The 15,565-nt window shown below is 49.7% G+C and overlaps 1 protein-coding gene across 3 annotated transcripts in view; it reads left to right on the plus strand.

The window, feature by feature from the left end:
• Shank2 (SH3 and multiple ankyrin repeat domains 2) overlaps positions 1-15,565 on the plus strand; it is a 522,268-nt gene that overhangs the window by 251,418 nt on the left and 255,285 nt on the right. For all 3 annotated transcript variants that reach the window (XM_013514155.1, XM_013514157.1, XM_013514156.1), the window contains 2 exons: positions 1,835-2,004; positions 6,015-6,128. In XM_013514155.1, coding sequence (XP_013369609.1) covers positions 1,835-2,004; positions 6,015-6,128 — 284 coding nt within the window. The remainder of the gene's footprint in view (positions 1-1,834; positions 2,005-6,014; positions 6,129-15,565) is intronic.

A 15,565-nucleotide genomic window follows, 5' to 3' on the forward strand; every position in this document is an offset into this window, starting at 1 on the left:
TCTCAGGGAACATGGAGGGCCCTGCTTAGAGGTGGCCCACATGCCCACATGCCCCTCTCCACATGTCACTGGCCTGCTGAATGAGCTACACTTTTGGACAAGATACTCTCACAACTCTGCTGTCGTAGAAGTCACCACTCTAACAGCACTGGGTGCTTGGGGTTAAATGACAACCACCAAGTCCCATGGTGGAATGCAGCTGGCTAGGTGAGGAGGAGTTGGGTGAGGAGATCACATAGAGGCCGCACCTGCCCGTGACTCCACCTTGACCCAGGGCTGCTTGATGGTGACAAAGCTCACATCACAGGGATTCTGAGATCATTACATTGGTGGCCGTGATTTGGTTGGAGAAAACTCTGGGCAGGGGGCGTCCCTGGGAACAATGCCAACTGTGGGCAGCCTCCCACCTCTCCCAGTGTCCTGGAGCTCAGGGGACCCTCCAGGCCTCCCACCTGTGTCACAAGAGGTCAGGTGACCAGACTGCTTTTCCTGCATTCTGCTCCACGTGGGTAAAGGGCAATCTGGGCTTTGGGGCCAGGCAGGCACATTGTGCATTCAGTCCCAACCCACTCCTTGCCAGCAGTTTAAATGAAGGTCTAAATTTAGCCTGCCACAGCCCCATTTCGACATCTTCAGACTGGGCTCCTTAATGACGCCTGCCCAGGTCCCCCTGGCTGCATCTCACTGTCACAGCCCTGAGTGGGGAAGTGAAAGGTGCAGACTACTACACCACAGTGCTTCTGCAGCTTTGACGGAGGCACACATAGGGTATGTGTGGTACCAAGGGTACATATGGGAGGGTCACACTAAATACTAAGCAAGTCCTATTTGCTTCTAGAATTTTCCTTGCAAGTCCGTTTCATGCCAGTCCACGTAGATGGGTGCTTTCCTTGAGAAAGCATGAGGCTGCCCCCGTGGGGAGGTCAGCCTGACATGCATGCTTCTTGCGATCAGTGACATAAAACAAGACAGGATTGAAATTCTTCTCGGGAGTGTCGCTGGGCTCAGACTTCGGTGATAATGGCTGCTTTTGATGAAAGGCTTCCTAACCCAGCATGACTAACACTGGCAGTGCATGGATGAAATGAGACACCCAGGGCTTCCCTTCATTTCTGCCTCCACCTCAGCCTTTCCTTTTTAAATTGTGCTCAAATACACACAACAGAGCATCACCATTTTCGCCATGTTTAAGTGCACAGGTCAGGGGCATTAAGCACATTCACACCATGGTGCCGCCATCACTACCATCCACTTTCGGAACCTCCTCATCTTCCTCAAGCCAAAGCTCTGTCCCCTTTAAAACATGACTCCCCAGCCCCCTTCCCAGCCCCCAGGACCCCATCCTACTTCCTGTCTCTATGGACCTGACCACTCTAGGGACCTCATGTGAGCAGAACCATGCAAGATTTGTCCTTCTGTGACTTGCTTAGCTCACTGAGCACCACGTCCTCAAGGTGCATCTGGGTTGTCTCTCACGTGTGTCAGATGTGCCTGTTTTCTGTGGCTGAATCCTGTTCCACAGTATGAGCGAACCATCAATCCATGGACACTGAGTGGCCTCCGCCTTTTGGTTGTTGAGTAAAACATGGTGTGCAACATATCTTTGAGGCCCTGATTTCACTTCTTTGGGGATATACCCAGAAGTGAGATGGTTGGGCCTACTGCGTCCTTCTGCCACAGAGATTGCCCTGGTCTATCCCTGTTGTAGTGACTGTTTGACCTCACAGGTACAGTGTGACAGCTTGTGGAATAGACTCTATGGGTTGTACTGGGCACAGCGGGTGACATGTGGCTCTCTGACCATCTCCCTCCCTCTTCCCTCTCATTGATTCAGGCCATCTCTTGCTCCTGGTGCCAACAAGGGCTCCCTCTCAGCCTTCGAGTACCCAGGGCCCAAGCGGAAACTCTACAGCGCAGTGCCTGGGAGACTCTTCGTCGTCGTCAAGCCATACCAACCCCAAGTCGATGGCGAGATCCCCCTTCACCGTGGTGACAGAGTCAAAGGTCAGTGTTCACCTGTTGTCCTCTGCTTCTGGGGCAGTGCAGACTAGAGCCACTTGGCCTCCATTGTCCCCCTCAGTAGATCTGCTGAGTGGCAACATCTAAGATGTGGCTCCTGCAGGGCCCCATGGGAAGTTCTGACCCCTGGGAGGGTAAGAATGGGAGCAGAGCCATGTGCACTAGCTCTGTGGAGGGAAGCCAGCTGTAGTGCCTGGTCTGAGCCTGGGAGGAAGGCTGCACACATACATCTGGGTGAGACTTAGCATGGAAATTGCCCATCCCAGGGCATCCCAGTAAGCAGAGCTCCTTTCCAATAATGAGACTTCTGAGACCCACGAGGAAGTGGATCAGGGGCAGGCCCTGGTGTAGGTCAGATTTGGGATATCCAGGCATCTGGTCCAGCATGGGCCAAGGTCTGGAGGCCTGCAGTGTTCAAAGGAAGGAAATTCACCAGGTGGAAGGAGATTCAGAAGGCAGGATCCTGGAAATGATGATTAAAAAGCATTTTGATATGTACTGTGAATTTCAAGCAAGGAGTTAGGCTTTGTTAGGAGCCAGTAGTGGTTTCTGCACAGGGAAATCAAATGTGCAAGGCACTTGCAGTAAGGGTTATGTCCAGGATGGAGAGAAATTGATGGTGGCATTATCAGAGTCCTGTAGCTGAAGGTCACCCAGGGAAGAGGTGGAAGGGGGCTGTGGAGGCCACATGTAGGCATTTGCCACCCACTGGGTAGAGCAAGGAAGGGACACCTGAACAGGCTTCTAGAAGATGTATGGCACAGGATAGCAAGTATGCTCCTTAGAGTCTGGTAGCGAGCTTCCAATCTTTCTTTCCCCCTCATGTTGCTGTTTGGCCCAAGGCAAGTAATCAGTTTCTCTCTTTGTCCCACACACTCATTGGCCTGACTTCATCTGGGTTATGGCAAGGCTCTGGAGATGACAGTATTCCATCGTCTCCCTTAATCCCTGGCATCCCATCTGATGGCATCTAAAATATTCTTAGAGTTCTATTCATTTTTCTTCCAAGTTCAATTTGTTAATTTTATAATTTCAGAAATTATTTGTGTGCTGGACTTTCTATGTATACACTTTTCATTGCTGCTTTTGGTTTGCCAAGATGCCCATTACTCTGTTGGGATTGTTTTGTTCACTGCAAACCTGCGTTGGCTCACAACATTATAGCTTGGTATAACTGCCACAGTAAACCCTGTCTGACAGTCCAACTTCAGGTCCATGCTGGGTTTGAGTTCAGGTGATTCTCTTTATCTCTTGAGCGCATGTTTTGTTCTTATTTCATATATCCTGTGATTTTCAGCTGCATTCTGGATTTTCAGCGTGTTAAGTAATGGAGAGTCTGGCTTCTGGAGATTTTTTTCTCATGATTTCTTCTCTTCGCTTTAGAAGGTTGCTTGGGTGACAGCTCTGTGCAAGCTCAGATCTCATAATGGTTAGCTGCTTTGAGTTTGTTCTGTGTGTGTGTGTGTTTGGGTTCCCCTGGAGATGTGGGGAGTCTGAGTTTGCCGACTCCCCTCTGACCCTTTTCTTTGCAGGGACTTTCTCCACCCAGAGTCTATGGTTTCCTGGCTCCACCTCCCTGGCTGTCCCCATGCAGGGCTTCTCCACTGGTAGCCCTGCCATGAGAGCTGGACTTAGCCTGGCCTGAAAACCACAGAGATTCTTGTGCTATTTCCACCCTACTCTTCCAGGCAAGCACAGATCCCCAGTGAGGTCTGGCTTCTTCTCTTCAACTTCCAGCCTCTCTAGCTTGTTGCTTTTTGCATTATGTTTGGGTTTTGGAGCTATTTCCAATGGTATAGTAAATAGGGTCTTCATATCTACAAGCAGAATGTCCTGAATTGCACAAATATTGTTTAACCCAAGATTTTTGTTAGTTGTTAAATTATAAATGTAAAAACTCATATGACCTGCAATTTTGAATGTTGATATGAGCCAGTCATGGGAAGAACTTACACCTTTACACATTGGGTGACATTCAGTTGACCTCACAAGCATCAGCACCGTAACATATCTGTATGGTAACACACACAATGGTGACACACAGGATGCTGCTACCTTTGCAGCCATGGTCAGCTGATAGCCAGGAAAATACCTTGTCATAACATCCTCCTCACTGCCCACATGGGTCCTCACATAGACAGTGTTTAAAACATTACTATTGAGTGCATAGCCCTCCCTGGACTAAGCCCCTTTTAATAATCTCATCATGTACGGGTCCACATGAGAAGTTGCCTCTCCCAGTAGGCGCAACCCACATCTGTGCCACAACCCCTCTGTGTCCCTTCCATATCTCCTGGCTTTGCAGGTCACAGGAGGTGCTGGGGAAGGATAACAGGGAGGCCCCGTATATGAAAGTTTCAACATTAGATCCTCCCATTGAACAAGATATCAGGCTCTCAGAATGACCTGCTCACAGCCATGCAGCAAAGGACACTGTAAGTGTCCTCATGGGCCGTCACTACACAGCACATGAGCAGGTCCTGTGCCTCCTCATGCAACCCAGGTCTGCACCCTGAGATGATTTTATGAAACCCAGAGCTCTATTGGGAGACTGTGTGGAGCATCCATCAGCTGGGCTGCATGGAATCTAAGGGGCTAGCATTGATTTTTGGAGGAAATTGCTTCCAGCAGTTATGGTGGCACTGGTCAGCTGGGATGCAGCTTGTCTGTTTCATTTAGGTCATTTCTTTGGATTATTAAGCAAGAATTATAAAGCCGATGTTTTCTGTTCTGTTGACCTTCCAAAACTGTGAACCAGATGGATCTTTATCTGGCTTTTGAGGTGCAGAAAAAGGATAACAGAAAGCACTTCTGGTGCCATGACCCCCTTTCTGCAGTCCTGGGTCCTTCACATCCAGAGTAATGGAAAAGAAGATTAAAGTGTGGAGAGATTACTTTGATCTCCCCATTGCATGGCCATATTTGGAAGGAGCAAGTAGCTCAGGGGCAACCCTAGCCCAGCACCAGTGTCCTAAAATATACAGATTCTCTTTCTCCATTGTACCACCCTGTGTTTTGCTGTTACAACCAAAACGTTTAGCAAAACGGGGCCGTAGGGGCAGAGCAACCCTGGTGGAACTTCTCTCCAGCCTGTGGTATCTGGGTTTCTCACTCGTGCTCACAGTTGAATTAACAAACCTAACACCCTTTACTCTTCCAGCCTATGTTAACTGAGCACCTATGGTGCACCCAGAACCTGGCCCAGGAAGGGAAATGCTGAGCTGGACTGAGAAGTACCCACCCTGCAGGCTGGGGTCACTGTGTCTGTCCAGCTATGCACACTGACCCCTGAGGACAAGGCACCATGTGGCCACCTTCCTTTCTCTCACAAAGTCAGAAATCGCTGCTTCTCCCAGCAGGACTGTAATTAGCATGTTCCTCATTAGTGAGTCTGTGTGTCAAAGGTCCTGAACTCCAACAGGTAGGCACTGGGCACATGGTCTGTCCAGCGCCTTTAGCAACATCTAGCAGGATGATGGCTCATAATCAGCAAACCAACCCCCCTACTGGGGGTTTCTCCTCTCTTTGCTTTGAGAGACCCCCAGAGCCAGGCAGCTGATCTGCTCCCACTCTCCTGCCTTCTGCCACCCAGGTGAGGAGAAACAACATGGCCCCAGCACTCCCTTTTCCTTTGGAGGCAGCGGCTGCCCACTTCTACATGTGAAGTCATAATGGTGAGGACATCCATCCCACTCTCCTGCCTCAGTGGAACACCAAGAGATTGGACAAAGTGGCATGCAGTTTAGTTCTTATGACACATGAGAAGAGAGCTGATAGATGTCCAGGGCTTTGGCTCCTCCTGTCACCTACTAGATGGAAATGCCCCTAGGCAGGAGTCTGGGTCTTGGGTAGGTCCCCTCACTCATAGCTGAAGGAGGCATGGTCTACAGATGCGGGCACTGGCCCTTGATCCTCCTGCCCAGCCCCCATTATCCTGGCTCCCTCTGTCCCTCTGTTCCCTCTGGCTAATACCTTTCCCTTTCCATTGCTTCTAGTTCTGAGCATCGGCGAAGGGGGCTTCTGGGAAGGCAGCGCCCGTGGCCACATTGGGTGGTTTCCAGCTGAGTGCGTGGAGGAGGTGCAATGTAAGCCCAAGGATGGCCAAGCAGGTAAGGCAGCTACGCCAGACAGGCTTCTGTGTTCTCAGCCCCTCTACAGCCGATGGCTGTGCTATGGGTCTGGCTGGAATTGTGCAGTGAGGGTTGGTTGGCTGGAATTGTGCAGTGAGGGTTGGTTGGCTGGAATTGTGCGGTGAGGGTTGGCAAGCGACAAACCAAAGACTTCTCTAGATGGCTGGAAACAGGCTGGCTGCTTCCATTCCACTGGGCTTTGTCCAAAGCACAAATTCATTGTGAGCTGGTATGGAAGCTTTCAATTATAAGGCCACTCAGCACATGTCCCAGGAAACGTGGATGGTGTGTCCTGAGCATCAAAGAAAGCCTTCAGGGGTTGACTAAATTTATTTTTCTATATCTGTATGGATGCCAGGAAACAGCAGCTCCCCACTGCCAGTCAGGACTCCACCGTACCTCCCAGGAGCATCTGGGTAGAACCTGGGATGGGAGCTGCCCAGTGCTCAGAGAGCAGCCATCCTGCATCTTCTCAGAACTCCTGAGTAGAGCCTGGTAGAGAATTGTTCTGAAATGGGTTACAAAAAAATCAGCTTGATGATGGTATTAGGAGACCATGCATATGAAATGGCAAGACACAGACACCTGAGAATTGGGGAAGGAGGATGCCTCAGTGTCTTGGGTCACATGTATTGTCTGTATCTGGCTTTTGTGGGCTCCAGGCCAACAGTGCACCCTCAAAAATGGCCACGAGGCCCTTTGCAATCGTTGACCTTGCTGTCTCCTTGTGTGGACCCTTTGGCCACTGAGTGCTCTCCAATGTGTCCTTTATCCCGTTTTTAAGGTTCTCAGTCCAGGTGCACTACAAGGATCTGACACCCCTGGTCAGGTCCACCTGGGCCAGCAAAGGCCTAAAAGCCATGAGCTTTATGAAGCTGGAGGCATCTTACCTCCATCCCCTTAGAGCAGCCTGGGTTGGTCTCAGAGGGGCCCTCCGGGCTTCCTCTCTGAGAACCTGGGAGTGCCCTGTTGCTTGGTACAGACACTAGACCATATTGTGGGGTGTTGAGATAAAATATGTTCCAAACTGGAGCTTGAAAGGAAAGATGGGATTGTGCTCTGTGGGGAGGGCGGTGGGGGCTGCAGTCAGCAAGCAAGAGGAACAGTTTTGCTGGATGTAGTGACAGGGCCCAGCCTCTTAGGTCTAGCAAGGTCAAGATTACATCCATGACTTCACTCCTTCCTCCCCTGGCCCCTCCTCCCCCAGTGGGCTCATCACCCCATCCCCCTCTTGTGCTGACCCTCAGAGCATGCTGGGTTGCCTCCCCTTCAGTCTTGTTAGAAAGACTCAGGTGTGCTGGTTGGGCATTCCTGGTTGCGCCAAGTCTGCACAGGGCAACCCTGGAGGGCCACAGAGGGTCACTGGGCCCTCCTGCTCTCTCCATTCTCTGGGAAATAGTGGCTTTCTGGGGGACTGGGCAGGAAAAAGCAGGGCAGCTAGAACAGCCTACATCCCCTCCCCCCTGTGGCATTGCCCTATGTCCCAGACGAGAGCTTGTGGCTTTTCCTGGCCCCTCCTGGGAGGGAGCTTCCCAGGGATGATGACTTATTGTGGAAACAAGTACAGTAGTGTTTGAGGAAAGATCCTTAATTAAGGATCTTTTAGCAGCTGGAACAAATTGCCGCAGAGTGGCTTCACACAACAAGGTTTATTCCCTCGCTGTTCTAGAGGTCAAAAGTCTGGCATGGGGCCCACCAGGCAGGGCTGTGTTCCTTCCAAAAGCCCTGGTTGTGGGGGTTTGTCCGTTTCCTCCCTCTCCAACTTCCACAGGCCGTAGCATTCTTAACTGTGGTCCCATCCCCGCCCCTGAGCCCAGGGTCAGCGATTGCATCTCAGACCCTCTGTCCTGCCTCCTCCTCTTCCACCTTAAGGGCTCATGTGATTAGATGGCTACCCAGATAACCCAGGTCCAGGCAACCTGATTAGCAGCTTAGATTCCATCTGCAGCCTCAGTTGCCTTTTGCCATTTGGGTGACTTGCACAGGTCCTAGGGATGCCCTGATGGTGAATTGTGAACCTAATACCTCTGCTGACCCATAGAAGGCCATGGACCAGAAAAGCAAGGCCTCCTGGCAACCTGAGATGAGAAGTGGTCATCATGACACAACTCAGAGAAGGTAGAATCTGAGCTGGACTCCAAGGGAGGATCCCTGAGCAACCTGAGCTCTGTTTGCCCCGGGCTTTCTGACACTCTGACTTGCTACCAACTTTTTAAAATTTCTTGTATAGGTATGATTTGCATGCAGTGAAGTGCACAGATTATGGGAAGAGTTGAGCGTACTATGAAAAATGTATATACCTGTATCGCTAGCTGCAATTAGCATACACAATGCTTCCTCACCCCAGGAATTTCTCCCAAGCTGCTCCCTAGACAATACTCCTACCTCCAGGAGACGTGCACCATTCTGCTCTCTGCCAGCACAGATCAGCTTTGTCTGTTCCATTTCCTACAGATGAATCCTACAGCTGGTACTCTGGGGTCTAACTTCTTTCCTTCAACCCAGTGCCTGTGATATTCTGCTCTACTGTTAAGCATAGCAGCAATTTCTACATGTTTGTTGCTGAGGACTATTCCATTATGTGTTGAATGCCATAGTCTGTACATTCATTTTCCTGGTGTGGACAGTTTCATTGCTTCTCATTTGGACTAATGTCAGTGAAGCTGCTAGGAATGTTTTGTATAAGTCTTTTCCTGTAGATCTGCTGGATCACATAGTGGGAGCATGTTTAGCTTTATAAGAAAGGGTTCTCCCATGTCATGGCATTTACACCCTTACAGTAGGATCTGAGAGTTCCAGGTGCTCCACCTTCTCCTTGGTACTTGGTAGTATCAGTATTTTAACCTCAGCCATCTGAAGGGTGTGATATGATATCTTATCATGGGCATGATTTGCATTTTTCTGAGACTGTTGTTATTGAAGCACTTTTTGTACGCTACATGTTTAAATTCTTTGGGGAAGAATCTGTTCAAGTTTTTTGTCCATTTCTCATTGGAATATTTTTCTTTTCAATTTTGGTCTGTGGGAGTTCTTTTTCTGTAGATAATTCTGTTTATTAGGCCTTTGTCTGGCATATGTTGCAAATATTTTTTTCTAGCCTCTGATTTACCTTTCCATTTTCTAATTGTGTCTTCTAATGAGGGGAAGGCTTTTAAATTTTACATGAACTCCAGTTTCTACTTTTTTCTTTCATAGTGCTTTTTGTGGCTTTGACATTGAAAATTTGCAGACCTTGAATATACATAGAACCCAAAAAGATGATCCACAATATTTTTTAAATACTTCCATCCAGCAAGCTCATTCTACACAGAGCCTTATCTGAACCCTTGAAAGTTCTTCTGCTCTATCATGGTTTTATATGGTAAAGTAAACACATAGCTGTCACCTCCCACTCAGGAGCATTAAATGAACTAGGTAAATGATTCAAGGAATGAGCAGCCCCATGAAGTGGCCATATAGGACACTTTCTGCCTGACGACAGGACCAGCTGCATCCTCATTGCCCAGTGAAAGACATCAGGGGCTGGGAACTAACAGCACGATGAAACAGTGGACCTGGTTATGGATTGGTCAGACTTTACAAGCTAAGCCCAGTTCCACAAGTATCTGGGCAGTTAGGCCTTTGGTGTGTGAAGCACTTGCTCATCCCAGCCTCTCTCTGACTTCTTACATTGCATGTCTGTGGCTCTTCTGGGTTCCTAGTAGACACACATATCCCCTCTGATCTTGGGGAGCAAATGAGACAGGAATTCTCATTTGAGCATCCCTATTGTGGCACCTAGGGAAGCACAGGCAGGAAGTCACGAAGCTGGGCTCTGGCCCGTTCCTTATGACTTGTCATGTTCTGCATGTTGGTCTGTTTCATATCAGAGCAGCCTCCTCAACACGCAGCTGGTGTGGTGATCCTGGAGCATGAACACCACTGATTGTGTGTTGGCAGGAGCTACAGGGAGGCACAGAGAGAAGAGAGAGATTGTTGGTCCATTCTCTGGCCCACTGCCTCCATTTTGCATCTGTTACAAGGTTTATTTAGTGGTTCTGGGTAGATTCTTCATGTAAAATGTCAAGGCTTAAGATGAGGTGTGTGAAGAGTTAGGGGAAGACTATGACCATAGTTTTCATCTTTTACCAAGCTTGAGAGACAGCAGTGTTCTCCCATTTACACAGTGCATCTTTTTGCATGCATTGGCCTCAGAGCTGTCAGCAAAGAGCAGCATATGACCATGGCACAGTGAGCATTGAGGAACACCATCCTGGAAGGGGAGCTCTGGGGATTGCTGGTTAATGATGTGCATGTCCCCTTTCCGTCCTCCTAGAGCATAGGTTCCTCAAAATAGGGACAGCGTTCTGATCTTTGTCCTGCACAGTGCCTCTCCAGGATGAAGCAGTCAGCAGGTGATCCCCCATGTCCATAGAAGGGAGGCCTAGTGTTGCAGTGGATCTGGAGACACAGGAAATGCTATGTCTATCCCTGTGTGTATCAGGCAGCACCCAGTCAGCTTCTGTAACAAACAGGCCCACACTTCAATGGTTTAACACAATATACATTTCTTCCCGGCACAGTAACCACCTAGTGTGGTCTCTCCTGGTCACTGGCAACCTTCCTTTATCCACAGTGTAACCAGGGCTAAGGCCCTTCCTGGTGTGGCCATGTCATTCTGAATGGACATAGGACCCTCTTCTCCAGCCAGAAGAACAATGGAAATCCATCCTGTCCATTGAGTTAGGTATTGCAGGAACCCATGTCACTGCCTGTGACAGCACTTGTCAAGGACCAACCATGTGGCCTTCATGCCACAGGTGCTGGGCCCTGTGTCCCCTAGCCAGAAGTTGTTTCTTGGTGGCTATACTATCAGGTTCTCCAGAGAGACAGAAGCAGTAGGGTATGCATATGGCTATAGAGATGAGAGGACTGTGAGGTATATATTAGCAGGTGTATATTAGCAGGTTTCTTTCAAGGCACTGACCCACACCATTCTGGGGATTGGTAGGTCTGAGGTTGGGGGCAGGCACTGAGGCAACTCCTTACCCAAGGAAACCCTGGTTTTTCTGGTATAACCCTTTAGCTGACTAGAAGAGGCCTGCCTACATTATTGAGAAAAACATTACATTAGTCCACTGATGATGAATGTCAGTCACACCTACAAAAAATACCTTGATAGTGACACCTGAATTAATGCTTGGCATGATGACTGGGTGCTGTGGCCAGGGCAGGATGACAAAGATTGGCTGTCACAGGGACAGACCACCTGTCTCTCTCCCTTACTCCCCTTCTCCAATCTTCCAAGGTGTTGGTTTCCTCATTTGTATACTCAAGCGGGTAGAGTGAGTGGTAGCATGATCCTTCCTCGTTAGAGCTCTACCAAGGGAACTAAAGTCAGGAATACGCCCAAGGATGGGTCTCAAATAAGAAACCAAGGTAGAGTATTTCCAAAGCCATCACTTGGTGCCCAGTGACAAATCACTCTCTGAGAGTCTAATGCACATGCCTGCTGTGTTCATGATGTGTCTCGTGTACAAATGGAAACCTCAGTGATGCAGCTCCTTAGTTGTCCCTGAGAAGACAACAAGGCCCTGAAACACAGACCACATTGGACTTTAGGTGCTAAAATGAGGGCCTGATTCTCAGCGAACACTGGGCAGTGGAAGAGGTGGATATGGTGAGTCACCACAGTGACTGGCCCTAGCCTTTGAGACAGGTAGGATCAGTCACCCAGAGCCACTGAGGTGGGAAAGGTGCCTGCTGACTGGCAGCCCAGACACAAGAATAGATGTCATGCCCAGAACCCTGCCTCATTCTCCAGGCTACCAGTGGGCTGCCTGGGAGATCTTGGGGTGCCATGAATCATGGGCACTGCCAGAGCCTCCCAGGAGTCAGGACCCGCAGGCAGCTGCAGTGGCCCTCAAGGAAGCAACTTTGTAAGGCTCCCTGCAGAACAAGCATTCAAAATCTCAAGACTGGATATATCTAAGGTGGGATTTGAACTGGGCTATCTGATTCCCAGGCTCGGTCTTCACTTGTACTGTGCCTTTTAGAATCCCGGCTGAGGTCTCTCCTTTTTCATTTGCCAAATAGTAGCCACTAGCCTGGAGCTTGCTGTCACCTCAGTCTTCCCTTTGGCTCTGAGAAATTACTCCTTGTCTGCTGGCCTCTCCTGGCCATATTCCTGGACCATTCCTCCAGACCCCATAGTCTGCAGGTGGGCAGCACGGCTTGTCCTCCCAGGAGCTGACTGTGAGCACAATGTGTCTGTCGGTTGCCCTTGCCATCCTGCTTCACCACACCCAGAGCCATCCCCTTGGCCCCTTAGGGCACTCCTCTTATGGCTCTGCCAGGCCTCAGTAGGTCATAAGATTTAAAACCCCCCATCTCCAAATCTAACCCTCGGATCAAGGCTGAGCAGGATGATATGACCTCATGGTTTCACTGTTTTATGGCAATTCACAAGTGATAAGTGGCCACTGTCCTTTGAGATTTCTTTTCTGTCTCATTGATAAGAAAGGCAAATGGGAGGAGGCAAGACCTCATCATAATGAACCTGTTGCCTTAGTGACTGTGCCTTGCTGTCCAACACTAGGTTAGTCTAGGGTACATCTGTTCTCAAAGTGAGCTGTGTCCAACTCAGTATATCTTAACATTGGATAAGATTTGTTAATCTGCAGGTGTCACTCATGTCCCTCCATCTGTAGGGTTATATGACACTATGCAGTCTGTGCAGAGCTTTTCTAAACCTAGTGGCTGTAGTACTAGCTCCTTGCCTCTTGTTTTACAGATGGATCACGTGATCTTCACAGTAAGCTGGGAAGGTGGGAACAAATTGATGTTCCTCATTTTAGAGATGAGGGCCAGAGATGAATGAACCTCTGCAGAAAAGCAAATCTACTAGGTACTTGAGCCAGCACCCAGCCACAAACACATCTGAGCCAGGCTCAGGTTCAGGGTAGCAGCCACCCTCAGAGGTATTAAGATCTGGTGGCTGCGGAGTTGGGAAGTGGGATGTGGTGGCACTAGTACTGGTAACACTGGTGGCAATCATGGTAATGCTGTTCATGCTGGCGATGCTTCTCATGGTAAGGTTGCTAGTGTTCCTGCTGCTAGTGATGGTGGTAGTGGTGATGATGATGATGCTGGTCATGGTGATGGTGGTCATGGTAACGGTGGTCATGGTAATGGGGAAGGTGGTGATGATGATGATGATGATGATGATGATGATGATGATGATGATGATGATGGGAAGGTTTTAAGGAGATGACAGAAGAAGAATGATGCTAATCAAGGCTGACAGTCCAGGGTGGTGACCTCCACTACTCAGGCCACAGGCTGAAAACTGTCCCTATCCAGCCCTGCCAAGCCCTTACTTCCTTAAGGAGCCTTCTGAACTGCCCCTTCTGGTTCCGAAATGCCATCTCCTTCCTTGGTTTTTCTTGGTATAGAGAAATCCACATTGGGTGCCCTTGAGAAGAATCCTTTACCTTCATATACATTCTCTTTTTCACCTATAAATTGGGGGTACAGCCATTATCAGTTTATATCCTACAAGGTATTCCAAGGGTTCACTGGGGAGAGTGCTGGAGCACATACCCCACACATGACAGTATCTGAAGGAGTGTCCATGGCCTGAGTATCCTGATCACAATACCAGTGTTCTCAATGTTCTGAGCAGTAGTGATGATTCGTGGTTATTCCTACCTTATCCCCACCTCCACCTGCCCTACCTGCCCCCTGCTGTGCACCCTGGTCTGGGCCTAACAGATTTCCCTTCCCGAACCCACATTCCTAAAGGGAGCCAGGTGGGGTCAGCCAAGGATGATGCAGAGGAGAAGGGCCAGCTGCAGTGTGTGAGGCCCCCACAGCAGCCCCACAGGGAGAAGCAAAGAGCAGATGCAAGAGCAGACTCCCTGGGCAGTGATGAGGCCCAGTGACCTTCTCGCCAGTTATGTTCCCTGGTCTTTGCCCTCGTCTCACCCTGCTACCTCACTGTCACAGACACTGGCCAGTCCTGATTGTCACTGAGGGAAAGCTTGGGTCCTAGGTGGGGCTCTCTGCATCACTGGATTCTGGTCATGGTTCTTCTCCCACTGCAGCAGGCCCTGAGCCACGGCCCCTAGCTGGTCCTGAGACCCTCTTCTTCCGGCCCCAGCTAATGGATGGGGTGTTCACAGGTGTTCGTTCTCTTGCCCCTGGTAAATAGAAATCTAGCTCTCTTTTAGCTTCAGCAGCTCAGAGGCCCCTGTTGAATGTTTGGTTTTGTCACAGTGCACACCATGTGTCCAGGCTCCAAGCAAGCCTACCCTTGAAAAGTGTGCAGTGAGGTCAAGTCATCAGATGCCCCTAGCTCTGAGGGCTGCTTATGCCCACCTTTTGGATCCAGGGTGCAGTCTTGAAAGGCACCCCTCTGGACCCGACATAACCACATGAGCCCTCTCCCACCCCACTGCAAGACCCCTGGAGTGCTGTGGAGATGGAAAGTGATGGGTCCGAAGGACAAACTCATTCCCAGTGCAGCTGGAATGCTACTGTTCTTCAGCCAAGAGCACAATGAAGGCCAGGATGCGGGTGGAAGATGTTAGATATGAGATCAGTTGGCAGGAAAAGAGGAGAGGAGACTTTAGGAGGAGGAAAGGCAGCCGAGAGGGGGGTGGTGAATACATGGCTGGTCCAAGGCCTACTAAGATGAGTGAGGACCTTTCCCCCTTGGTCACTCTGACACTGATAACCAGCCTTGTGGCTCACATTCAGGGTGGCTAGTGTGTGGACAGGGTATCTCCTGATGGATGTGAGACTCTTGGATTCCCTCCTTGCCACCTTATTAGATTCCAACCTGGGTCCAACCAGAGACTCAGGGGCCGGCCAGAGATCTGAGCCATGCAGAGGTGGTGTCCTGTGTCCTAGCACCTGTGGTCACAGCTGGCACTTAGGATGTCCCATGAAACTTGGGGACCATGAGTGCAGGTTCCTTGGGAGCCTTTGACCATGGCTACATGAGCCCCTTTGTCCTTGGCTCTGAGAGGTTGACCTGCAGAAGGTGACTTTCACTGTTCCCTGAAGGGAGTCAGGGCAGATACCCCTGATGTGTGCTGAGAAGCCAAAGCCCAGAGAATCCTTGCTCAGGGTCTGAGTCTGTGTTGTGCTGCTATCCTGAGACAGGTTCTTTAAAAGAGCAGAGGTTTATTTTCTACAGTTGTGGAGGACAGGAAGTCCAAGGTTGAAAGCCTGCATTGGGGGAGGGTGTCTTGTGATCCATAGCAGAAGGTGGAAGGCAGGAGAGCACTGGGGGAAAGGAAAGGAAAGGAAAGGAAAGGAAAGGAAAGGAAAGGAAAGAGGAAAGGAAAAAGGAAAGGAAAAAGGAAAGGAAAAAGGAAAGGAAAAAGGAAAGGAAAAAGGAAAGGAAAAAGGAAAGGAAAAAGGAAAGGAAA

This window comes from Chinchilla lanigera, unplaced genomic scaffold (genome assembly GCF_000276665.1).
Source record: "Chinchilla lanigera isolate Chin_1 unplaced genomic scaffold, ChiLan1.0 scaffold00021, whole genome shotgun sequence".
Taxonomy (NCBI): domain Eukaryota; kingdom Metazoa; phylum Chordata; class Mammalia; order Rodentia; family Chinchillidae; genus Chinchilla; species Chinchilla lanigera.